At 40.5% G+C, this 27,517-nt stretch overlaps 1 protein-coding gene across 2 annotated transcripts in view; it reads left to right on the top strand.

Annotated features, from left to right (window-relative positions):
* LOC144687369 (G1/S-specific cyclin-D2) overlaps nucleotides 1-19,536 on the top strand; it is a 34,108-nt gene extending 14,572 nt beyond the window's left edge. The window contains exon 5 of one of the 2 annotated variants that reach the window (XM_078553405.1): nucleotides 16,711-19,536. In XM_078553405.1, coding sequence (XP_078409531.1) covers nucleotides 16,711-16,866 — 156 coding nt within the window. In that variant the 3' untranslated portion in view covers nucleotides 16,867-19,536. The remainder of the gene's footprint in view (nucleotides 1-16,710) is intronic. The other variant, XM_078553403.1, reaches the window with a different exon arrangement.
* The last annotated feature ends 7,981 nt before the right edge of the window (nucleotides 19,537-27,517 follow it).

The following is a 27,517-nucleotide window of genomic DNA, read 5'->3' as shown; positions in this document are numbered from 1 at the left end:
AAGTCCTAGAGTTTGTGGGGATCTCAAACATTATAGAGGTTCTGTTTATCTTTTTACTTAAGACTATTCTATAACTCTATAACATCACTTGACTCGAACCTTCCCTTCGCTCATCTACTGAAACCCTCATTTGCACCTTTGTTACTTCAGGACTTGACTATTCTGATGCCCTCCTGACTGGCCTTGCAGCTTCTGCCCCACATAAATTTGAACATCTGAAATTTGCTGTCTGTATCTTTATACGTTCCAAGTCTCATTCACCCATCACCCCTGTGCTTGCTGGTCCTCACTGGCTCCACATCCAACAACGCCTCTTATTTTAAAATCCTAATCCTTTTCAAATCCCTCCATGGCCCCTCCATTCCTTTTATCTGTACAGACACCTCCTCCACCACAAGTCTTAGATCTCTGTGTTCCTCTAATTCTAGCTTCCTGCGCATGCCTGATTTTAATCATTTCACCTTTGGTGGCTGCGCTTTCAGCAGCCTAGGTCTTAAGCTTCCCTAAACTCCTCAGCCTCTCTACCTCTTTCTCCTCCTCTTAAGATGTTTCTGAAAACCTACCTCTTTAATCAAGCTTTTGGTCATCTTTCCTAATTGTTTCTATCTCTTGGTGTCAAAAATGTTTTTTATTTTTGCTCTTAAGCAAAAATATGTCCCTTATTTGACACAGGCTTTTTGGGACATTTTACTGTGTTAATATAAACTACGCTGTATGTAGAAAGAAAGACTTGCATTTATGTAGTGCTTTTCACGACCACAGGACGTCTCAAAGTGCTTTAGAACCAATTAAATACTTTTGAAGTGCAGTCACTGTTGCAGTGAAGGAAATGTGGCAGCTAATTTGTGCCTAGATAGCAGTTTTTAAATAGTGAGACACAGGACCTTTTTAATTAAAAACGATTGTTGGCTGTATCAGTGGCTTTCACCTTGAAAGGTACAAGGTTGACTGGAGCCTTATTTATGAAGAATGGTGACTCATGATCTCAGACTAGAGTTCAATGTTATATTCAGCTAGATGGGCATTTGTCAAAATAATTAGTTATTTTAATCTTCCTGTCCAAATTAATCAGTCTATGCAAAAAACAGATGTGTAATAAGAGCCAGAAAAACTGTTTTTGTGATTTTTGACTGAGGGATCAATATTGGCCAGGGCACTGGGGATAACTCCCCTGCTGTTCAAAATTGTGCTGTGGGATCTTTTACATCCACCAAACAGGCAGGTGGTGCCTTAGTTTAATGTCTTATCTGAAAGACAACACCTCCAACAGTGCAGTACTCCCTCAGTACTGCTCTGGAGTGTCAGCCTTAATTTTTGTGCTCAAGCCCTGAAGTGGCACACACTGCTGCCATTATAAAATGTAGTTGGTTGTTGGATCTTTCTCTTGAGAATAAACAGTGCCAAGCTTTTAAACTTAGTTCAGGCAAGTTAATTCAGATATCAGTTTGTCCTTTTTTGGTTGGGTTATCACAGCGTAACATTGCAAGCACATGGAAGCAACTTTGTGCCTCATGTATTGGCACACTGAATAAAACGTGGGACTGAAAATCATGGTCATTCTGGTATAATCTATTGTAATGAGGGGAAACCTATTGAAATAGTCAGAAACTATACTAGGACATGGATATGCCATGGCTGGCCATGGGCTTAAGTTTGCAAAGTGCTCTTGTTGGGTCAGAACCTCTGCTCACCCATGCAAGGGAATTAGTGGAAGGATGCAGGGATAAGGATTCCCTAAATCTAGAATTCCTACCCCTAGGCTGTGCATTGGGATATAGCATTGGGTTGGCCTGAACCTGAACCAAGCGTATATCATCAGCAAATGAAGGGCTGGAATTTTTACAGTCCGTGGTTTCCCCCCTCTCCCACACCAAAGGTGGAGTGCTTCAGATGAACCCCCAAACCAACTTATGACTTTACTCCTGACCCTGCGAACTGCAGTGCAGAGGCTATTGATTAGTGCCAGCTGTTGCAGCTTGGTCAATAATGTACTTTTTATTACTGCTAAAAGATTCAAGTAGCATTTTTACACACCTTTTTGAAATTTGCCATTTATGTAAATTGTGGAATGGAAATAAAAATTATATTCAGCCCCCTATCATGCAAAGTTTTTTTTGCAAAAATAAACTTTATTCATAAAATAACTAAAAAAAAATTCAAATTGTCATAACAGGAAACTGCTATGATATCCACATTTCTATATGTTTCTCTGAGGTGCTTCAATACATAAAGAATATTACAAACATTTCAAAATGGTCTTTTATCATTACATAAAATGCAAAGTTTTTTTTTTTTTTTGACATATCTGCACGATTTTTATTTGAATCGACAAACAAAACATTTACATGAAACAAGAGAATGTCAAATCCTCTATAAATGCATTATCAAAGATATCACTGTCCACAAAATAAATCTGCACATCTTTCAGATTTGTCCAAAAGGAAACATTGCTTGAAGGTATTTCCTCAGAATTTGTTTGAAATGCAGATTTTTATTAATTACAAAAGATGACAACTGGAAATAGCAGTTTGTAAGGTTCCAGTGGAAACTACGTACAGATCAGCAGTTCTTTGCAAGACGTGGTTCCTTCTCCTTTAGCTGTGGCATTGGTACTGCCCCAAGAGCTTTGGCAATGCAGTTTTCCCAAATAACAGCACTATGAATGTTATTTAGTGTCTTCTTGGGGAACTTTCTCTCCACCTGTCTTCATCCTTTCTGTAATCCTTACAGCGCTCGGAATATCTGCTCTCCTGACGGTCCTGTTTTCCAGATCGTTTATCCACACCATTTTTTGGGCGGTCCTCCTCACTGTTTCTTGAGGTCATTTCTTTGCGACTTCTCTCTTTAGATTTCGACTTTTCTCTTCTTCGACTGTAGTGATCATTGCCATCTTTGCTCCTGGAGCTGTTTCGGTCATTTTCAGAGCGAGAATGGTTTCTTGTATCATCTTTTCTGCATTCATTGCAAAGTTATTGAATCTACATAAGCCCTTTGTATTTTGGAGTGCTGTTGATACTAGGAAAACCTTGTGTATACTGTCCACTGTATCACTCTCCATCAAGGTAGAAGTATCTTTAGGATGGGGGTCATGTAATACTTCGCCAAGCAAACTAAAGGCTTATCCACTCTTTGTGCTTCTTGATGCTTGTGATTTGGAAGCATATGATGGGACTTGCTCCTCATCCTGCTTTGTTTGTTTGCAGACTGTACTTAGTATGCAAGAAAACAGCAGCCAGGATTGACTGAAATGAATGGAAGAATGAGATCGTTTCCTACTTGTATTTAGTTGAGTTGGCAGCTATTAGCATTCATTCAACTTCTCAATCTGAGCGCTTTGCATGTGGAGTAACAGTGGGGTGATGCAGCTACATAAAATAATACTGCTGTTCCATCACATCCCATTCACAGTGGAAAGCAGAATGTAGCAGGTGACTCTGTGCCAGTGATCTTAAAAATCAGGGAAATGAGTTGAAGTATTTCTAGGGGCAGTTGTAAATTGTAACCCTTTTTGTGCAGAAGTAACCACAGTTTGTTTAATACACTTTTAGTATAAATTTTGTCACTAATGTATTTCAAAATTTCAGATTGACTTTAATGATACATTATCACCCAAGCTGCAAGAGTATTTGTTATCAGTGCTGAAAGACTCAAATAACATTTTTACACATCCTGTGAAATTTTCCATTTAAGTAAATTGTGTAATGGAAATAGAAGAGAATTATATTTTTAGCCTAGACTGCAATTTTTAAGTAGTGAGGCATACTTACTCTTTTAAATAACAACAATTGTTAGATGCATCAATGGTTTTCACCTAGAAAGGTACAAGGTTGACAAAAGCCTTATTTATGAAGAATGATGACTCATGATCTCAGGGGCTAGAGTTTGATTTTATATTCAGCCAGCTGGATGTTTGTCGAAATAATTTTCTGTTCTAATCTTCCTGTCCAAATTCCTCAGTCTATGGAAAAAGTAGCAGCTCTCCCTTGTGTGAAAACCTTCAGTACCCTTCCCTGATTATTTGCATAAGATCTTCAGTAACCCGCTCATCTACTTATAGAAGCTTGCAGTTGTCTTTCACCTCTCGTTCCCTTCCTAGTTTATTTAGCAAAAATAATAGGTTCCTAGGTTTTTAGTGTTGCTAGGGAAGAATACCATGTTCCACTGCCAGAATCTAATTTCCTGTGTTCTTTTGATCCCAGTAATTTGAAGCAGTGGCATAGACTAGCTACTTCTCAAAAGCTGTTAACAGCCACTAATAATGGATACTTTCTAATGGAGCAAATCAATCCTAGCTGATCCATGGAAGAAAGAAAAATTGTCTGAGTCATCATCACATTTCACGATTTATTCAATTTTCTTCACTTATCAAAAATCTTTGTAATTAGTACTGCCATTTGCTTTGTAAATGCTATGGAAAGGAAAAGTACCCTACACCCCTTAACAACTACAAATATTTAGCAGCCAGCTTTGTTAGTAGTTTTTGAGCCACATATAACCATCACTTCAACACTTGCAAGTAAGACAATATTTCAATATCCCTCCAAACACTGATTATTTTATCTAATACTTTAATTTAACCTGTTAAATACCATTGTTTGGTTTCAAGGAGGATAAGTTCTGATGCATTTGTAAATAATTTCCCTTTAATGCAATGGTGATAGCATAACTATAAAATATTGTCCTAAATAGAATGCAGTTGTGTGTGATTGACTAGGAGGCTTGATGCCCCTGAAGTATAATCCTTCCCTCTCCTCAGCAGCTCAATGTATCTATAAGGTACATCATGAACTGAGTTTTGAGAGCGTGAACACACAAATGTGCCAGCTGGGGAGCAGAGCCTTATGATTGTTCTGTAAAGTCTCAATAAATGCACGCATCGAGGACCAGCGACATTTGTAAATCAAACATTTGAATTCAGATTTGTAATACGTATTTTCAGAAATATTTTTCTCCCCATTAAGGTTCCCTTGGGTTGCATGCCATTTTCCACCTCTGCAAAGAATTTGTTTGTGCAATTGTGGGCAAGTAGCTATGATCAGCTACTTTATGGAGCAGAAATTAGTGTGGTCACACCTTGTAGTTTGTTTGATTTTGTGTTTTACATGTAGAATCCTGTATTCTAACTCTGGATAGATCCACTTGCAGCTGATGTGTGTAAAAAGTAAAAGTTCGTCTGTTCACTTGCCATGGTAAAAAGAGGTTTGGAAAAGGCTGATGCTCAATTACAAGGCACAGTGTAATAGTAGTAACTGACCGTAGCTCTTTGAAAGGGCAGGGTAGTCTTAGCAGATTTCTCTTGCATGCTATAAAAGATGACATCTGCAAATTTTACTTTAATATCTTGGCATTCTTTTACTATAGAAAGGAGCACATTTGGCTCCTCTTCCACTGGTGACACAATCACCTCAATTAGTGGGGAATTGAGTTTTTTTCATCTAGTTTTGGGAGGTCTGGAACTCACTTCCTGAAAAGTTGGTAATGGCAGAAACCCTCATTGCATTAAAAAAACCAGTTGGATATGCACTTGAGGTGCAATAACCTACAGGGCTATGGACCAAGAGCTGGAAGGAGGGATTTAGGCTGGATAGCTTTTCTTTGGCTGGTGCTAATGTGGTGGGTGGAATGGCTGCGTTGTAAATCTTTCTATGTTTCCAGGATCTCGGCATGTAATTGAGGCTGATTATTCAGTGCAGTACTGAAGGAGTGCTACGTTGTTAGTGGCACCGTGTTTCAGATGAGATGTTAAACTAAGTCCCCAACTGCCTGTTCAGATGGACCTAAAAGATACGTAATCCTGTTCAGAAGAGCAAATGTCATAGGCAGCATTCATTTCTTAGTCAATATCTCCAACCAGTTAAGTCGACAATCTCTTTCATTTGCTGGTTGGGATCTTTCTATCTACCTATTGACTACTCCTGCAAAATAAAAACCCATTTGGTTCTAAAGTTTTGGGGGACACCTTGAGGATGTGAAACGTACTATATATGTGCAAGATCTTTCCTAATGGACGACATAATGGACTGTGCTGTAATATGTTGAAGTACATCCATGAACGAGGAATAGAAGATTAATATCAAAAGAATTGTAATATTGCTGAGCTTTGGAAAGACCTCTAGCTTCACCCACTTCCAGTCCATTGATACACTGGTCACAGGAAATGGAAAGTGGCCAATTCAAATTCATGAAGATCTGTAGGGTTGTCTGATGTAGGTTTACTATTTACTACTATTTGTCCGTGGGAGATGAGTGCAACTGGAAAGGACAGCATTTTTTGCCATTCCCTAATTTCCTTTGAAGTGGTGGTAAGTCGATGACTGCAGCAGTTCTAGGCAGTGTGGTGTAGGCACTCCCATGGTGCTGTTAGAGATGGATTTCCAGGATTTTTACCTAGCGACAGTGAGATTGGTAATGTAGCTCCAAGTCAGGATGGTGTGCGACTTAGAGGGGAGCTTGCAGGTGATAGTGTTTTCATGTGTCTGTTTTCCTTGTCCTGGGTGGTAGAGGTCAAGGGGTTTGGAAGTTGCTATTGAAGGAAACTTGGTGAGTTGCTGCAGTGCATCCTGGAGATGGTACATACTGTTGCAACTCTGCACTGATGGTGGAGGGAATGAATGTTTTAAGGTGATAGATGGAGTGTCGATCAAGCGGGCTGTTTTGTCCTGGATGGTGTTGAGCTTCTTGAGTGTTGTTGGAGCTGCACTCATCCAGGCAAGTGGAGAGTATTCCATCACACTCCTGATTTGTGCCTTGTAGTTGGTGGATAGGCATTATGAAGTCAGGAACTGAGTTCTCACTGCAGAATTTTAGCCTCTGACCTGCTTGTAGCCATAGCATTTATATAGCTGGTCCAGTTCAATTTCTGGTCAGTGACAACCCCAGGATGTTGTTAGTGGAGGATTCAGCAAAGTAATGTGGTTGAATGTTGAAGGGCAATGTGTAGATTCTCTTATTGAGGAAGGTAATTTCCTGTTGCTTGCCACTTATCAACCCAGGGTCTGAAAGTTGTCCAAGGCTTGCTGCATGCAGGTATGGACTGCTTCAGTATCTAAGGAGTTGTGAATAGTACTGAACTCTGTGCAACATTAGGGAGCAAACATCCCCACTTCTGACTTCATGTTGGGGGGTAGGTCATTGATGAAATAGCTGAAGATGGTTGGGCCTAGGACACTAACCTGAGAAGTTCCGTCAACAATGACCTGGGGTAGAGATGATTTTCCTACAGCAACTACACCATCATCTTTTGTGCTAGGTATGACTCTAGAACTGGTGGAGAATTTTCACCCCCCCCGCCCCCCACCCCGATTCCGATGGACTTCAATTTTTCTATGGCTCCTTGATGCCACACATGATCAAATGCTACCTTAATGCCAAGGCCTGTGAATTTCACCTCGCCTCCGGAATTCAGGTCTTGTCCATGTTTGGACCAAGGTTGTAATGAGGTCTGGTGCCAAGTGGCTATAGTGGAACCCAAATTGAGGTTGTTTCTTTTTTTTTTACTGTTTTTTAAAGACAGTATGAGCAGGTTGTTGCTGAGTGAATGCTGCATGATAGCACTGTTGACGACACCTTCCATCACTTTGCTGATGATTTGAGAGTAGACCCTTGGGGAGGTAATTGGTCGGATTGGATATGTCCTTTTTGTGAACAGGATACACCTGGGCAGTTTTCTTTGTTGTCAGGTAGATGTCAATATCATAGCTATCTAGGGCTGTATTTGTGGTCCTGGAACACAAGTCTTCAGTACTACAGCTGGGATGTCGTCAGCCTTTGCTGCATCCAGTGACTTCAGTTCCTTTTTCACGTGGACTGAGTTATGCTGGAGACCATAGGAGGGACACTGAGAAAGATCATCCGCTCAGCACTTGTGGCTGAAAATGCATGTAAATACTTCAGCCTTGTCTTTTGCACTTGCATGTTAGGCTCCCCTCTCATTAAGGATGGGGATGTTTGTGGAGTTGTCTCCCCTTATTAGTTGTTTTAAATGTCCACCATCATTCACAACTAGTTGTGGCAGGACTGCAGAACTTTGATCTGACCCATTGCTCTGGGATCACTATCTCTGTCTATAGCATGCTGCTTCCTCTGTCTTGCATGCATAGAGTCCTGTGTTTGTAGCTTCACCAGGTTAATCTCATTTTTAGGTATGCTTTGTTTTGCTCCTGCCTTGCTGTCCTACAGTCCTTGAACCAGTGTTGGTCTTCTGGCTTGATGGTAATTGTAGAGTCAGAGATATGCTAGGCCATGAGGTTGCTGATTGTGGTTGAATGCAGTTCTGCTGCTGATAACCCATAGTGCATCATGAATGAATGACTGACTGGTTTTGAGCTGCTAGATCTATTCTGAATCTATCCCGTTTTCACATTATGGTAATGCCACACAATATGATCATGGGTGTCCTCAGTGTGAAGACAGAACAAGGACTGTGCGGTGGTCACGTACCAAACCTGTCATGAATGGTACCATCTGCAACAGGTGGATTGGTGAGAACAAGTTCAAGTAGGTTTTTCCCTCAGTTCTCTCAGCACCAGTCGCAGACCTAGCCTGGCAAGTATGTCCAGCTCTCGGCCAACTTGTTCGATAGTGATGCTATTGAGCCACTCATGATGATGGACATTGAAGTCCCACCACCCAGAGTGCATTCTGTGACCTTCCTATCCTCTGACCTCCTTCCAAGTGGTGTTCAATATGAAGTACTGATTCATCAACTGAGGGAGGCTAGTAAGTGGTATTAGCAGAAGATTTCCTTGCCCATTTTTTTGAGCTGATGTGGCAAGATTTCATGGGGTTCAGCATTTATGCTGAGGGCTCCCAGGGCGACTCCCTCCCAACTGTATATCACTCTGTTGCTACCTCTGGTGGGCCTCTCTTGCCAGTGGGACAGGCAGACCCAGGCACAGTGATGGACGAGTCTGAGACATTAGCTGTCAGGTATAATTTGGTAAGTATGACTATGTCGGGCTGTTGTTTGACCAGTTTGTGGGGAAGTTCTCCCAATTTTGGCGCAAGTCACCAAATGCCAGCAAGGAGAACTTGCAGGGTCGACTGGGCAAGGTGTGCCTTTGGAGTTTCCCGTGCTTTGTTCAATGCTGGTCTGTTTTGGTTCTATTTAGCTTTTCTGTAGTGGTTTGGTAAAACTGAGTGCCTTGCTAGGCCAGTTTAGAGGATAATTAAGAGTCAGCCACATTGCTGTTGCTCTGGAGACACATGTAGGCCAGACCAGGTAAGGGTAGCAGATTTCTTTCTCTAAAGACCATTAGTGAACCAGATGAGTTTTTATGAAAGTCCAGTATTTTCGTCGTCATCAATACTGCTTTTTATTCGAGATTTATTAATTCCCCTTATGTGCAGCTTTGACTTGCAACAAGTGAACTAGTGCTGAGATTTTGAAAAGTTAAGGAGCACGTATGCAGGTGTCCTTCCTGTATCTTGACATCTATGAATAAATAAACATGCATCATACATCAGGTTTATTGGGATCTTGCTTTATAGGGCTGTCTTCACAGATATTAGTACGCAGGAGTTCCAGTACTAAGTGACAGTTGGAAAGTTTGTCTTGCTGAGTTGTATTTGGGTAAATAAAGCCCTGGGCTAGATGTGACCACATTTTCAGAGGAAGGTTGACAATTGACAGATACAGTTTAATGTGGATAAGCATAAAGTTTTTAAAAAAAAGACTATATAGTGCTTTTCATGAACTCAAGACGTCCCAAAGCACCTTCCAGCAATTAACAACTACTTCAGTTTAGTCAGTGTTGTAATTTAGGAAATGCAGCAGCCAATTTGCATACAGCGTGTTCCCACAAACAATGTGATGATGACTAGATAATCTCTTTTCTGTTATTGAGTGAGGGATAAATATTAGCCAGGGCATCTCTGTTTAATGTCTCATCGGAAAGACAGCATCACAATGCCACATTTTCTCAGTACTGTACTGTAAGTATCTTGCCTACAGTTTTGTGCTCAAGCCCTGAAGTGGGACTTGATCACTCTAAACTTCCGACTCAGGTGAGAGCTCTACCAACTGAGCTGCTGCTGAAAGTTAAGTTGAGGGGTTGAAGGGGGAAGTGACTTAGATTTCTTCATGGTCAGATTGGACAAGTATGTTGGAGAGAAACATATCACCAACTTGCAGCTGCGAGGAAGACAGGATATAGATTTTGTTCAGCCTAATGATTGTGTTGCTGTGTTTTGGGCATACTTTACATATGAACATTGAAAGAGCTGAAATACTGTCTGGTTGCTTTGCATTTGCTGTAGTTAAGCTGTAACACTTGGTGCATGCGTGCTTTGCCCCTCTTTGGTAGGCTTAGCAATGTTTCTTTTTCACCCACACCCTGTTCTTTGGAACACAGTATTTGCCCTTTCTACTAACTTGCATGCAGTCTGTACAACTTGTCTGAGGAGGAAGCCCTTCAGCGCCAAGCAGGGTAATTCTTCTTTCATCCATTTCAGAAGGAGCAGCTGCATCAGTGAATGGAGAGGTTCTGTGTAGACGTTGCACTATTCTTCAGCAACTGCAGTGATTTCCTGACTCTTTTATTCTCATTGCAGAAATAAATCAGTTTGCCTTTAATTTGTAACTGCAGCTGCACCAGATTCAGTCTCTTCTCTCCACTCCCCCCGCAACCCAAACTGGCATTGAAATTATAAATGGGCTGCACCCAGAAGATCTGGTGGTGTCAGTTCCTGAACGTGCTCATTCAAAGCCTGCAGTGTGTATGTCCCACAGGCCAAGTGCAAGATGGAAAAATCTGCCTTATGTGCTGGAGCTGTACTGAAACTGAATCAGTGCTTGGGGAATGCTACAAAAAAAATCTCTAACCAGCAGTTCAGAGTAACTGGAGTTCTACACAAATCCCAGGCTGCCTCTATCCTTTAGTTTGGAGTAAATAGTATAGTAACGAAGTAGCAAACACTGGTGGGTGTACAAATAATATTTAAGATCATGGGACAATTCAATAAACTTCCAGTTTAGATGCATATTTGTGTAATATTATTGAAAATTTTGGAGAAATGATCAAAAATCTAGTTTAAAATAATATTAGGAATGTTTTTAGAACTGTAAAGAGTTGTAGAGGGGCTGAATTTTCATAAGTCCATAGGGGTGAGTTTGGATGTAGACTGCATTGAAAATCACGTTCCTGGATGGCGTGGCTGGATCCCAACACCACCGGAACACAACATGATTTTCAAAAGGAAGAGGAGGGGAGCTAGAAACCTGCACGCTGCAAATAAACAGGTTTTTGGGCTCGTTGTGGAGCTCATTAAGAGTTTGGAGAGAGACAGTTTAAAATTTTCAGTCAGGAGGCGCAGGGAAAATGGGAGGGTCTGGTACACATCAGGGGTGCATCTGTCGTGAACACAGTGGGGAGCCAGGAGGAATAATGCATCCATTAGTCAACAGATGTGTGAAACTGAGACTTATACTCAGCTGCTCAACCTGTGGCATGGAGTTGCCACCGCTGGTGCTGAGAGGTTTGTGTTTATGAACAGAGTGGCAGTATTCTTGAAAGGGAAATGAGGCTGCTGGCATCACGTGGGCATCAGAAGTTGGTAGAGGAAGTCCTCATGAATGAATGAGCAGCAATGAGGGAGTGGCCTTAGGAACAGTCTCCTCTGACATTGACAGAGTAGCGAGGAGAAGCTTCAATAGATGCACCTTCCTAGTCAGGAGGAGGTCGGAGGACCACAGCAAAGGGATGCAAGGGGAAGAAGCCGCACCCCAAGACATCAGGTAGCTTCGGTCAAGAGTCAGCTACCTGTAAATAACAGTGCCAGTGCCTGAAGAGACTACATCTATATATGATAATACAGGGGCCTGGAGCTGGATCACAAGGAGGACCTGGAATGCCACTCTTCCTCTGAGGAGGAAGGTGGTGATGATCAGGTACTCCAGAGGATTGCAGTGACCAGGCATTGGCAGGAGCATGCTGAGGCTGTCTCTGGGCTCCCAGTGATTGTTGGTTTGGCATGGCCACAAGCCACACTAGTCTGGCAATGTTTCACTTGAATGGCTATCTGCCCTTAACAGATTACTCTGCTCAGAAGAAAGGCAAGTTGCAAAAATCATCTAGCAAGCGTATGGTCTGGTAATAATCTCATTACCACACAAGTAACTTAAATGGGGTTACCACCATCAACAATCTCCCACAACACTGAACATGATGCTGCAAGAAACCCAGCTCCCAACCCTGGCCCTTAACTCCATGTTCTTTTTGACATCAAGCAATAATAACATAAGTCTGATCGTAGGCATACACAATAATTATTAAAGGATAAGTTAACTGCTATAGAAATGGAGAAAATATCACCCAAGTGACCCATAAAGTGCATCTGATGTGGTGCCTTCTGTTCCCATCCATTCCTATGGGGTGGTATCCCTGTGGCTGAGGATAAGGTGGCGGCAGCCTATTTCCTTGGCTTTGGTTATAGCTGAGATGCCTGTGACTTCCATCCTCGTTGTAGAGGTACCCCTGGGGACCGCACAGGCTTCTGTGCCTGCACATATCAGGGGCAGCCTCTGTCACTGGGCCTTGCTGCATGGATGGTTCTTCATTCAGACTGCTGAGGAGGCATGGGGTGATGCCTGTGTCCCCTGAAGACATCATGAGCTTCCTGGACTGCCTCTGCCCTTTCACTTTGTGCCTTTGCATGCTGCTGAGGGTACTGGCTGGGACTCAGTTGGCATTCGCTCCAAGCATCTCTGTGCCATCAGTGAAACTAAGCGGTCAGTGCTACATGTGTGTCACTGTGTGCTGCTACTACGTTCACTGACTGATGCTGCATAACGCTCTCCAGAAGATTGATCACTCTCTCAATGGAGGAGCTCATGCACTCAAATCCCTGAGTCAAAACAGAATACATGTGCTGCATGAACCCTATTATCTGCCCATGGCTCCGCAGTGCCTTGGATCTCTTGACATTTGGGAATTCATCTGCCTCTGATGTTCCAGGAAAATCCCTCCTTTTGTGTAACACCTGAGGCCCAGCATTTTTCACCAGTACAGCAAGGCTGTGCCTGCTCTCCATATTCTTGAGGGGGCCTACCCTCATCTGAGTCTGCCTCACCCTTCTCACTCGTCATCAGTGGTTTACCCACTGCACCCCATTCTAAGATAGATTGAGGCCCAACTGAGGTAAGTGTGCCTCCACTGGTGGAAGATGCAGAGGAAGGAGTGACTGTGCTGGCTCTGGAACACTTTTTCCTGCCAAGGAGGCTGGCGATGATTGGGCTGGTACATTCTGCTTCTCCTTTGCAACTGGCTCTGTGGGAAGCACACTAAGGTGGTAATAGGAACTTGGGCTACTCAGCAAGTGTCTGAGCACAACAAACCCTATGGATGATAGTGGTCGGTTGAGCAAGAGTATCCCCTATGCCCTTCACCTGAAGATTGAGCCATCAAATGACCCTGCTTTTCATGACCTCCTGTCTCGCCGTCACCTGTGGCCTGTCATAATAGCACCCTTGCAATTTCCAGCACTGCCTTTTCCATCAGGGTGTGTGCGTGTGTGGAGCTGTGGCACACCACCCATCTGAGATTTCCCTGGAATTATGCATTCTCCTACAGGATGAGAGAGAGACATTTGTGTAGGCTGTCCTTCATCATCTATTCCAGCACAGCATTCACGTGAAATGTTGCACTCCTCACTGCCCCTCCATGCCTCCACTGAATTGGAAATCACATGTAATGCAATTGGCCACTTGATCTAACAATGTTAGGGAGAATTATGGGCACTGTCTGCTCAGCTCGTGTGCATACAGGTATCTACATAGTTCAAGACCCAGGTGTTGCTTGCCATTCAACTTTCCAGACCTTATCAGATCAATGAATTTGCTTTCTGCACATCCTCCTAATGGCTTACCCGTGGCTGCTTCTATTCACGCCCTCTTGGTCTCTCTTGGATTTCTTCCATACACCGGGCACAGCACCTCTTTCCTCTCTGATACTGCATCCGTTAAGGCCTCGAGGGAGGTGTCTGAATAGTTTAGAGCCACCAGGGGAATGCTTGCCCAAGTCAGCACGGGCCCTCTGGGCTCCCTGTTGCTCTATAGCTTCAGTCAGTGGTAAGCCCAGTCATGATTACTATTCACCTTTTCAAAGGGCGCTCCATTACTAGATCCCGCCTCTGGGTCATTCCTGGTGATGCTGATTGGATGCCAAACTTTCCCCTGGGCCAGTTTAGGCCCTTTGCATTTTTAAATCAGCGCTGCAGGGTTAGGACCCAGAAATTACCTGGGCGTCAGGTTCTCAACCATGAATTGAAAATTCAGCCTGTGGTATTACAGATTTAGGAAAAGAGTTCAAAGTATGGTGGAGATGGTTGATGGCTCTGCCGCTAATGGCTGGGATAAAGGAGGGGAGATGCGTAAAAAGCTAAAGCCAGAAAGTGGTAGAATGCCTAAAAAGATTCAGAGGGAAGGGTAGAGTGAAGCAATAAGAGTATGTGAAGTTGACCATAATTTTATTTCAAGCTATTGTGGGACAGCAAAGTCAGAGGTCTAGCTGAATGAGACTTAGGGCTGGATTTTATGCCTGCCCGCCCGCCCATTGCTGAGATTGACCAGTACCACCGAAAGTCAATGGACATTAGGCAGGGTCACCGCATCCCCTACAAGGGGTGCAGCCACAGCAGGGCCATAAAATCCCAGCCCTAGTCTGTAACAGATGCAGATGAGTTTTTGGATAAATTTGAATTTATAGGGGGATAGGAGACTGACGAGGGAGGTAATGGAACAATTGAATCCAGAACTAAAATATGGATAAAGGTTTCATCAGGGTTGGAGTAGAGGAGGGCAGCCTTATGATGAGTTGTTTTGATGATTGGAAAAATTTGCAGTTTGAGCTGAACCCAACACTATGTGTACATGAGTGAAGATGTAACACAGGAGAAATTGCTTTTGCTGCTCATTTTATGACTGATATCCAACTTTATTGCAGTCAGTGAAGCTGAATATTGGACAGGGCATATAATAGGTGACCGATGTGGTATCACTGTTTTGCATTTCTGTCCATGTGCAACTTCACTCCCCATGGTTTTTGTATGGCTTTGTTTAGCCTGAGCAAATGACTGGAGAGAGGAACGAGTAAATAGCTAGGAAAAGAGTCTACAGCTATGACTGAAAAACCTTGACTTACCCAGTGGAGACAGCACAGACTCATCCATAATGTAATGTCAGGCAGGCGCATTTGATACGCAATATAATGCATAGTAATTTATTTTATGCCATGTTCTAGCAAATCCAAAAATGATTTGCAAAAAAACTGCAAAATGAATTGCTTAAGAGGATTTGTTAGTGCTGGAGGTAGATAATAAATTAGTATATCTTTTAGTACCTCTGTGATATGTCTGTAATTAAGATTAGATTATCTCTTAGTCTAAAATAACTGCAAATAATTGACTTTAATATATTTGTATCATTCACAGACAGTTGGAAATGCTTCCAAGGTTCTGTTGTACTTAGCCATTGTTTCTGTATTTTGACATTCAACCATTACTTTTTATTTAACTCTCACCTTGAAATCATGTTTTTAAATTCCAGTGTTTAACTGTGACACTAATGTTTCTTTCATAGGCAGATGGTTTATTTGAACTAAACCTTTGATTGAGATACTGAAAGTACATATATTTTAAACCAATGTTATGGCACAACTGATGGTAAATGCTGAGCTGCTCAAATCCCAAAGGGAAACTTGAAACAACTGCCACAACTGTTTTGCAATTTGTATATATTTCAAGATGCGTGTTTTGAATTCAGTAGTAATAAGACCACCGAGTCCTCTAGGATTCTTACAAAACTAAATTAAACCTTTATTAAATAGAATGAAAATGATTTTAAACACATATATAGGTTTACAAATTACTACTGTGATAACTCCTAGCTCCCCTAGTTAATCTAACTCCTAGTTACACCCCCATTAAGGCAACAGTAAAACGCACAGATTTTAAAATACCCAGGCAAAGTAACACGATACCCTGAACAGTCAAATTCAGTGTTTTCTTAACTTCAGTTCTTGCAGACTGCAGTTTGAGGCTTAGAGGCTAGAGGCTTTTCACACTTGTTAGATCTTAGAATGCCTTCCCTTGCACACAGCCTTCTCTCCTTTTATACATATTTCCCCTTTAAACATAATTTCCCCTTTGAATGCAAATTCCCATTGTTTCACTATGTCTTTGGACTTTACATCTCTAATAATAAGAATCTATTATAGTACCAATTTTACCAGTAATCTTTAGGAAAAATAAATACACTGTTTCTTAACCTCTCCTGGCTAGGTGAAACATTTCATCCCCTCTTTTGAATTCAAGTCAGTCTGGTTGGTTTAAAAATGCAAATGCTCCCTTTACACCTAGTATTCTAAAACTTCCCCATGTTTACCTATTTAACATTTCAAACCTAGCTTATCTTCTGATACATCAAAGCCTTCAGACCAGCTGCCTTTAATACAGTCAAGTCTCACACACACCCCCACACAGAGTCCTCACTATTACTCCACAATAAACTCCTGTATCATTATGAATAGTATTATATCTTCCTGACACAAAATTAAAATGAATGTGAACCTAGAAAAAAGTGAAAGAGAATGTGGATTGCAGGATATATTACATCTTCACTCACCTTGCAGCAGAATAATTAAAGTGTGTCGCAGTGTGATATTTACCAACACCTCAATGTTATGTTTCTGATCTGATTTATCTTTTTCCCATTAGGATTGCCTGAAAGCTTGCCAGGAGCAGATTGAATCATTGCTGGTCAGCAACCTGAGACAAATTCAGCAGCACCAACAGCAGCAGGACCCTTCAAAGAGGGTGGATGAACTGGACCAGGCCAGCACTCCCACAGATGTGAGAAATGTAAATCTGTGAGGCTGCTGGAATGGAAAAGGCTGTGTGAGATCTTCCCTTTAGGAAGAAATCTTTTTGTTTTTCCTTTTTAAAAATGCTCCCACATAGAAACTATCTAAAGCTTCTTTTAGAAAAAAAACTGATATTAAAAACTCTGGTGCCTATGGTGTTCTGCAGAAGGGAATCCCACCTTATTTGTTTGCATAATTGCTGTTATATTATCAATGATGAACATGCTTAAAAAGCATAAAATAGCTAGCTAAATGCAGGCCTGTGTATGTGGGATCAAATGATTAGATATTTACTGTTCTATTTTATGGTGCATGCACCCTCTTCAGATATAAGAAAAATTGTGGCTCAATTTAGATTGCAAAGCAATAGCCTGAGGGATTGGGGAGGGTTGCTGGAAAATAGTCTTCTCTTTTGTGAATGAACCATCTTCAGTTTAGAAGGAATGTAACTGCCTTAACATATTGAACCTTTTATCTTCCAGTGAAGTTTAGTTATTGACAGAATTGCTACTCTGTTGGTATATGTTTTGCCTTAAATAATTAGTGTTTGTATGGAAGGTTCCTATTTAAAACAACTTTAACTCCTCTGTGTGTGTTAGATGTTTTATATATTTCCTTACCATGTGTATGTATGTCTCTTTTCCCTATTGTCAGTATTTCTGCATGGCACTCACTTTTTCCCATGTCTGTCTGTTTCTTGTCTCTTTTCCCCATCTTTCTCCATGTGTCTTTCTCTCTCCTCTTTTTCCCCCCATGTGTCTTTCTCTCTCCTGTTCTTTCTCCCATGTGTCTGTCTGCCTTTGTACCGGTTTCACTTTTCTGCATGTGTATTTTGTTTCACTTTTCCGTTTGTCAGTTTCACTTTGTGTATGTCTCTGTCTTTTCCCTGTATCATTGTTTCTGATTTTATTCTATCTCATTTCTCCCTCCATCAATGTATGTCTCTAACTCTTTCTGATTCCTTCTTCAGAAATGGTTCATTCTACTCACAGCAGCATTGTTAGCTGCTCCTCTAACTGTGGGCCAAACTTGAATGTCTCCAGGGAACTCCTGGTCCAATTGCCTGTCAGCTGATTACACTGCCATAGAACTGTGCATTAGAAGACATAACACAGGGTTGTCCAGATTGATGTAAGTCTTTTGGTCATCACTATTGATCTTGCAGGGAGATTTCAACTGTGATTACCTAGCATTTTGTGTGAAGAGCAGAGAAACTGAACTATATCCTTCCACTTGAAAAGCGGCATAAAACTTGTCAAAGAGAAAAACTTCCAAACGTTTGTTTTTTGTGCAGACATTGGCCCACAGTTAGCATTATTGTAAACCATTTCATTTGAAAAGCACTTTGAATATATTTCCCAAGGGATGGATGGAATGGTTTATGAAATTGACTTGTTTTTGTTTCCCAGTATCTGGTGTTTATATAATTATGGTGTTGCTGGAAAAAGAAACAACACTTTGTATGGAAGACATTCCAGTTTGGGTTGCAACATTCCGCAGATCTTCAGTAACTTCATGTATTTTCAGTGTCACAGAAGGATCTTGTGTGCCACAGGTGTACCGAGCCTTGGACATTTGGATGAGAATCTTTGCTGGTGCAAGAAGCAGCAAATACCATGGTTCACAACTTGTTGTTATTTGAGAAAATTTGTATTCAGTCTACTTGAATTTTTCTGCTCCATCGTTAGGGCATGGATGGTAAAGAGTTGGGGCGGTGTTTATTTGCACATGTTTTGTAACAGTCTGAAATTTGCAAAATGAAGCTATTGATTGAAATGTTGAACTAGGGGTTTGTGAAAGGCAGGACTAAAGAGAGTATTTGGGGGAAATAGATTTTTGCTGAATTGACACAGCCTGACGTGGGTTGATGAGGGTAGAAAATGGAGTACGAATCTTTATTTTGCGCTGCTATGAAAAGCTATGATTTTTTTCATTCTTATTCACATTAACAGTACTTGGCTGTATTGTTTCACTGAGTGTGCTGCTATTTTATAAACATTTTTATAATATATTATTTTACCGCTTAAGTTTCAAAATCCTGAAGTAGTGGGTAATGGAAAATGAGTACATTGATTTACTGGAAGTGCCCATGTACAGTTTTTTCCAGTATTGTTTCATGATTTTCTTTTTGTCACATTCTGCAAAGACAGCATAGTTACCTCAGGTTTACTGGACAATAAAATGGTTCATATTCACAATACCTCACACTTCTACAGTTTTTGGGGAGCCTTACAGGCTTCGTTGCTATAAAGAGATATGGTTGGGCACACTGTAGTACAGTGCTGCCTCAGCTGAGATGCACAAGCAGGTTGCACAGGCGTATGGCTCCCTTCTGGGCTCAGTAACATTACCATGTACCTCATTTACTTTCAGATGCACAACTCTGTTCTTAAACTTTTTGCTTTACTGAGTGTGATGCCATATCAATACAATGTTATTCTCTCACAATGTTCTCTTATGTTTTGTTATTCATATGGTTAGGGATGAGTAGAGAGCATTTATAGTTTGAGTACAATGTGGAAAACTTGTGGGAGTATATGATCAGTTGATTTGTGAAGTGTTTGTTCAGTATTGAAAAGGCTTTTTTATTCAACTTATAATGACTTTGGATCATAACGGTTTTATGGTGTGAAGGAAATAGACAAGTCTTACGGACAATAAAGTCACTTGGTCTAAAGTGCATATGTGTGGGTCTTTTATTACTCTCTTCTCACTTGTCACCCAAAAAGTGTCAACTCTTCAGTTTTCACTTAATTCTAATATGCATCATACTCTTAAGATGTGTGCTAATTCAGCTTGTGCTAAGAGATGCATTCTGATAAGTAGAGCAGAACTTTGAAAGACAAATAACCAAGTTGGATTCTTTACATTTTTTTTGGCAGAAGGACAAGAATTGGATATTATGGTTAATCCTATAGGTGAGCTTTGTGCTTTGGCTTACTAATCATTGTGATGCTATGCAATAGGTAATCTATTACATATTTGGGATATAATGCTACTGCGTAGTGGTTGCTCTGTGCAAAAACCCCCAAGTTGCAGCATAGTTTTGGGATTCTGTTGGTTAGTGAGACCATTCATTTTAAACATCCTGAAACATCCCGTCTATATGATATGGGTCTTCATTGTTATAACCAGCTATACACAGAAGACCCAGAAATATTCAGATAATTTCAACGGTGAATGTCAAAATTTCCTTCTGGGTGGAGTAAATTGAGAATTCATGTCATTTGATCATTTTGCACAAATAAATTGCTTTATTGGAAGATTATAGAATGTGTTAATATTTCCCCATTTAACTCAATTAAAGTGGATCTCATTTCTATCCACGTTAGTAGCCATCACCTTGCATATGCTCAGAGTGTGGATAAAGAATTCCAATTGACCATTTATACTACTGTTGTGAAGATTTAGCCAAGCAATTCCAAACCTAGGTATCATTTCCTGCAAATGTTTATGTTGGCTGCTATATTGAAAGGGCAAATGCTGCAGTTTTTCCATACAGTAAACCATAATTCTAGAACTATCACTGAGCCAGAGTCCCTGAATAAAGCAGCCATGGGAAAGATAAAATAGTCATGGTGGTATACTGATTAAACTTCATACAATATGTGATAGTAACATTTATCTTAAAGTGGATAAGAAAGTGTTTTTTAAGTCATGATCTTATTGCTGCTGTGATCTTATGGCTTGTGTAGAATCAAATCTCTTTAAAACAAGCCCTTATGAGTTTTTTTTAAACATTGAGAATTACTGCCATAAAGACTTTTTAAAAATTAACTGATCATTTAAAAGGATATTTAACGTTTATGGTATTTTAGTGGACCAAACGGATCTGGTTCTGCTATTCACTCCCACCACTTGCCAATGGAGTATTCACAGCATTATGACAAACCCAATAGTGACCAGTCAATGCGTAATACAAAATGAACAACATCTTTAGAAGATGAGAGCCATCCAAAAAATGTTTATGGAGTTGATGCCTGCTTATAGGAATATCTGGTGCTGACTAGGTTTGCTGCAAAGTGAGTATGCTTTCTATGCTTCAATGTCTAAAATTGCAAATTATAAGTACTTGCAATTTTAAAACATTGGAGTGAAATAATGTACCGTCTGAGGGTGTGCAATAAGTTTAGGTACTTTCAACCCAGCTCCAAGATGACAGCCAAAACACTAGCTCACATCCCAGCACTAGATTGGCAATCACTCAAAAGGATGAGTAGCAGAATTGAAAAAAATGCATGGTGAGATATTTTTGGGAGTGTCAGGAAGCTTCATTATGTATATGGCCATACTATTCCTGTCCTGGTAGTGCCTACAAAAGTCATCAAGGTATCTGCACTTGAGTGCAAAGTAAACCATTTTATTAAGATGGGTGCTGAACAAATTGAGCGTTTTTTACTTGGTGCAAAATGCTACTAGAATTGTGTGGTTTCAAATCAATGTTGAATCTCAAAGTTGGGAAATATGTTTAAAAACAACAATGTTGGGTGTTGTATTTTTTCTGAAAATCAGTCCCATCCTTGTCCCCCTTTTTAAAGATTAAGATAACCTCTTTGCACTGGGATTTAAAAATTACCAGAACCCATAATTTGAGCTCCTAGCTCTAATACAAAGTATTTTTTTTTATATCTAAACCTGCCTGTAATGATAACTTGCTCAGGTAGATGAAGTCATTATAGAAAGTGAAATAAGTTAAACTGAGGTGGGATAACAATGATTTGCTAATCAGTGATTAAAATATGAAGTGGTACATGGTAGATAATGCTTGCAATCTGTTTTTACAATATGTAAACAAACAAATATCAGATCATAGAGCAGTGATGAGGAGTGCTACCTTTCTTAAACACAAATACTTACCATACTTGTTTTGCTTGAACACTGTCCATAATGTTTCCATCTTTCTCCCATTGTGGCATCATTCTAAATGCTCTTACTGATTTCCTTACTCAAATTTTAACTTTTACATTAAAACCCACTCTCTAGTTGCCTCACTATTCCGTGGAATACTATTTTTAAAATATATATCAAAGCTATCAATGCAGGCTTTTCAGAGAAAAATAGGCAATTGTGGACTTAGTCTGGAAAACCACGTTCAAAATTTTGGAAGTTCCTGTGTAATAAAAATGGAATTTGACTTATTCAGTCGTCATAAAATCTTGACTTTGCTGATCAATTCTTCAGTTTGTTTCAAATAAAATAAAAATGATATTTCTAACTAAGTTATAAATGAGAATATTTCAATAAATGGTTCCTTTCAGGCTTCCATCATCAGTGTGTTAATGCCAGCGGTTTGACAGCAGTCCCAATCCCTGTTATGCTGGCTCTAACCACATTTTCTAACCTATTTCTCACGACATGTTCTTTGGAATGCACAGGCAATGCAAGGCTTCAGTAAGAAATATTCAAAGTTTTGAAGCTTAAAAATACAGAGTTGTTGTGCTGCTACTATGTTCCAAGTGCAAAATGAACCAATAAACTATCCAGTAAACAAACATTTTGTTGGTCTGAATCACTGTTTCTTGTGTCTGTGCTTTTGGTAAAATATTAGAATTCAACAAATTTATTTTACTTATTTATTTACCCTCAACTTTATAGTATGAAACTATGTTGGAAATAACCCATTGATAACATATCATTTATGGTTTGGCTGTATTAGTATAACCACTAGCTTGCTTCTATACAGTATTTGGGATTATTTCAGCTACCATGTCTTATGAAAGTAAGCTAGATTTAATTTCCAGTTGTTGTACTTAACCATTTTCATAGATCATGATAACTTGTAATACAGACTGACTACAGTACAAGCCACCAAGGTGGCTTTTTTTTTGCTCTTGAATTTCCTATCCATTTCTTGAAAGTAGTAACTTTTGTTAGGGTTAAGCTTCTCAGACAGAAGTAGCCGCTCTACAGTGTTACATGTCAGCATCACATGGTGGGAGAGGTTGGGACTGTGTTCCTTGGAGAAAAGAAGGCTGAGAGGAGACGAGAGGTATTCAAGATTCTGAGGGGTATGGACAGGGTAAATAGTGAGAAACTGTTCCCACTCAAGACGTCATCAAGAACTAGAGGGTACAGATTCAAAATAATTGGGAAAAAGAGTAAAAGCGATGTGAGGAAAATTTTTTTCACCCTAACAATAGTTGGAGTATGGAACGAACTTCCTAAGAGGGCAGTGGAGCCAGGTGCGATCGAGGTATTCAAAAGGGAATTGGATTGCTTTCTGAAAGAGAATGCAAGGTTACAGGGATAAGGCAGGGGAGTGGGACTATGTAGAATGCTCTTTCAGAGGCCAGTGCAGACTTGATGGGTTGAATAGCCACTTTCTACACTGTAAAGATTCTGTCTGCCTTATCCTGTCTGTATCCAACATTTATACATGCACACTTTTCAGCAGGAGCTACTAAATAGCAATTAGGAGGATAAACACTCTCTGGCTCTTTTTCCCATTCTCAGAGATGCTGAAACTCCATTATTGTTGCATTATGTGATGACCAGGCTAGTAGGAGGTAAACAAAATGGACCTTGGTCTTTTTAGTCAAGCAATTCCTATCTTACAAGGTAATTGTAGTGTCTCAACTGAACTCCCAGCAAAAATCAGCTAACTCAGCACAGCCAAAAACTGGGAGTAAAAGTTGTAACAATTTAAAGCATTCAAAAATATATAAAATATCAGTCTTTATGCATGCACTTTGACACTTTTTTAATGGTTTGCCCTGAATCATCATGTCAGGAATCTATTCAGCAACACTTCCTGTGCAGGTGAGGTTATTGAAAATATTCATTGAGGTTTGCACAAAGCTGAGACAAATGCTCAAGAATTACATCTTTAACATCTGGAACAGACATTTTGTAGTCATCTTACAAGACAATGACAGGAACACAGTTACATTGCATTGCAGCACATAGCTGCTCCACAACAAACATTTTTGGCAAAACTCTGCACTTCTTTGAGCCCAATGACTTACATTTGTTGTGTTGCAAAGAAATGTTTAGTTCATTGAGCCTGTAAAATACGTTGCCTAAATAGCCTGGTAAAACCTGGAAATACTGGATGATGACTTCGAGTTGATTTCAAAATATGCAGCACTTCTTGAGTTTGTAGATTCTTGCCAAAACTTCACCACAAAATAGCTGCCCAACATGTTTGATTATCTTCACCTGTACTTGCAGTTAAAAGAACTTCATTTTGAAAAAAATCTTGGTGTATCTTTTGAGAGCAGGATGTTTGGCCTCCAAGTGCTGTTTTAGCTTGGTAAATAATATGGTATTCTGAGAATTGACACATCATTTACCAAATGATTTTGTTTTGGACGTTTAAAACATAACACTGTCGAAAGTTCACTGAACACAAGCCCCTGAAAAGGTTCAAACACAAATACTGAACTCCTGAAAGGATTTAGAGGAAATGATAAATGTAAACTCCTCAGTCCAAGAATGGAGGATTGTACTAGGTGAATTTGATGGAGCTTGTTAAGACATGTAAGGAAATTGTTGCATGCAGATTTAAATATAGCAAGTGTATCAGCCACATAACTGAAATTTGAGAGAGGTAGGAGATTAGGTGTCATCCCATCAGAGATGTTTGCGAAAGCTAGCCCTAGAGGGGATCCCATGGCAACACCACCTATTTGGGCATATGTGGTGTCATTAAAAATGAACTCAACTGCATAAGTTCAATGAATACTGATTCACACAATGGTGGTGGATCTAGATCGCCATGATATAGTGCTGCAGCGCAAGTATCTATGGCTTCCTTAAGTGGAATATTGGTGAATAGGCTAGCAATGTCAAATGAACACATCGATGCAGCATTGCTATTGATATGCAAGTCCTGTATCGTCTTTGCAAATGTGAAGGAATCCTTCACTCTGTATGTGGAAAATTTGGTCAAAACTGGTAATTGGCCAATTCATGTTGCGCAGAACCAGTCAGAGGTAAGATGGGGTGTAGACAGACATCACATTTTTGTGTCTTGGGCAGCCCAAGTGTGATGCTAGGTATGTAGGCCATACATCCCAAAGACTGGCGGATCATATCAAATAGCATGTCCCAGCAGCTGTTCACAACTGGCAGGGTACAGACCATACCCAACCAGCCCATGCTTGCAAATCTCAGAACACAGTGTCCAACAATAGATGTGATACCGCGATTGGACATTTGCTGACCAATCATCAATGTGCTAAGAATTACATTGACAACCAATTTAAGGTTGTCAGGCTCAGTGTGGTGTGTTTGTGTACTGGAAGCTATATATATTAATACACAGGGCCCTATTCTTTTCAGACATAAAGAACATGTACATACATCATGCCTGTTTCAGCCAAACAAAATAAGTGACAGCCATTTTATGACTCATTCCTCTGGACAATACCTTGACCAATCAGGGTCAAGCTGCCTGGTTTCAATTTTAAACAATGCTTGGCAGTTAACAACTGTCAGTCATCATCAGTGGTGCATCATCAGTGGTGCATTCTTTATGACAATGCCACTTGCCAACCAATCAGCACTCTCTTCACATACAGTATAAATTGTTGTCTTCCCCTTATATTGGTATTCTTGCGGGTGTCCTGATGGATGCAAGATTAAAAGCTTAGACATATCTCTCTCTTTTTCAGCAATTTTTTTTTGTCCAGCTCTGCTTGCTTCTTAGAGGATCAATGTTCTGGACCCTAGGCTTCAAAAAATGCTCCTTTCCTTCACAGTTATTGAACATTAAATGCCACAGTCACATTAGTTATTTAGTGCATGGGAGGGAGGGGAATTCATGAGTGAACCATGCTTAAATTAATGGACGAATAATCCAGAGGCCTAGTCTAATGATCTGGAGATGAATTCAAAACCCATTATGGCAGCTGAGAATTTAAATTCAATTAGACAAATCTAGAATAAACAGCTAATATCAATAAAGTTAACCATGCAATTACCAGGTTATCATTAAAAACCTGTATGTTTCACTAACATCCTTTAAGAAAGGAAATCTGCCATTCTTGCCTATCTTTGCTGTGAGCCTGGAGTCTCATATGTGTCATTGACCTTTAACTGCCCTCTGAACCAGCCTAGCATGCAACTCAATTGGGTAGAGATATTAACAATGTGGCAATGTCACTGGACTAGTAATCCAGAGGCCTAGGTTAATGATCTGGGGACACAATTCCATCATGGCAGCTGGTGTAATTTGAATTCAATTAATAAAGAAATAATAAGAATGAAACATCCTGACCACCCAGCATTAACCCAAGCACCAGACACAAAGACGACAAATCCAACCCAATCAATCCTCAAAGCCATCCTCATTAAAATCTGTAGACTTTTGCCAAAGTTGGGAGCTTAGGCTCATGGTGAAAGAACTAACACAAGGGAAAAAACTACTTGGCCTCATCATCATCATCATCAATCTGTTGGAGATGCATATGTCCTTGAGCATACTGGTAGGAGTGATCTTGTAGAGACAAAGTCCAATCTTCACTGAGGATAGCCTCCATTGTATTGTGTGGCACTAACACCCTGCCAACTAGGATGGATAGCTTCAGAATGGAACTAGCCTCGAAGCTGGGCATCCAGGTGGCAGTTTGCAACATCAGAATTGTAGTTTTCCACAATCTGTAACCTCATAGCCCAGCATATTCCTCATTACCATCAAGGCAGGAGACCAACTCTGATTCAGTGAGAAATATGCCAAGAACAGCACCAAGTGCACCTAAAAATGAGGTGCCAACCTGTTAAAGCTACCACACAGGTAGCATTTGTGTTAAGCTACCTCCTCTCTGAGATTCAATATTATTACCATCACCAAAACACTACCAATCATCCTGGGGTTACCATTGACCAAAACTTAACTGGACCAGCCATGTAAACACTCTGGCTACAAGAGCAGGTCAGATCTAGGGTTGCCAGCTCTCCAGGGTTGGCCTGGAGTCTCCAAGAATTGAAGACCAATCTCCAGGACACTGCTGTGTGCAACCCTAGAGAAAACTCATCAGGACTTTTTTTTTTTTAAATTGTTTTTTTCTCATTTCCTTTGAACATTCCTCTTTAATAGATATAAAAGTATTGAAAATTGGAGGTGGGTGAAGACTGTGGCTGACAGTCGTGCATCATCCAATTGGGTAATAAGTCTTTTTAATGTAAAAGAAAAATACTGCAGATGCTGGAAAAGCTCAGCAGATTTGGCAGCATCTGTGCAGAGAGAAAAACAGAGGGGGTGGAGCCAAATAGGTCATTGATAGATGGGAACTGCTCCCACCTGCCCCTGACCTATTTTGCTACACCTACTCCACCCCTCTTAAGCAGTATAAAATCCATCACATTCCTACTACTCTTTAGTTCTGAAGAAGAGTCATGTGAACTGGAAATATTACCTCTATTTGTCTTTCCACAGATGCTGCCAGACCTCCTGAGTTTTTCCAGCATTTTCTGTATTTATAACGAGTCTTTTTGCTTTCCAGTTGCCATAGGAAGGTGGTGCATCACAAGGATGGATGAGTTGGCTGACTAATGGCGGGAGCATAGGGGCAAGTCATGGGATGAAACCTCCAGGAATACATTTAAACACAGTTTAAATCAGAGTCAATCAGCGACTGGGTATTCTATGGTGAGTGACTCCCCAAAATCTTTCCACCACTTGCAAGGCACAAGAGGGGAGTGAGAATGCAATATTATGC

Source organism: Cetorhinus maximus, chromosome 12, assembly GCF_964194155.1.
Source record: "Cetorhinus maximus chromosome 12, sCetMax3.hap1.1, whole genome shotgun sequence".
In the NCBI taxonomy this organism is placed as follows: Eukaryota; Metazoa; Chordata; class Chondrichthyes; order Lamniformes; family Cetorhinidae; genus Cetorhinus; species Cetorhinus maximus.
This window is presented reverse-complemented; position numbering and strand designations above follow the sequence as displayed.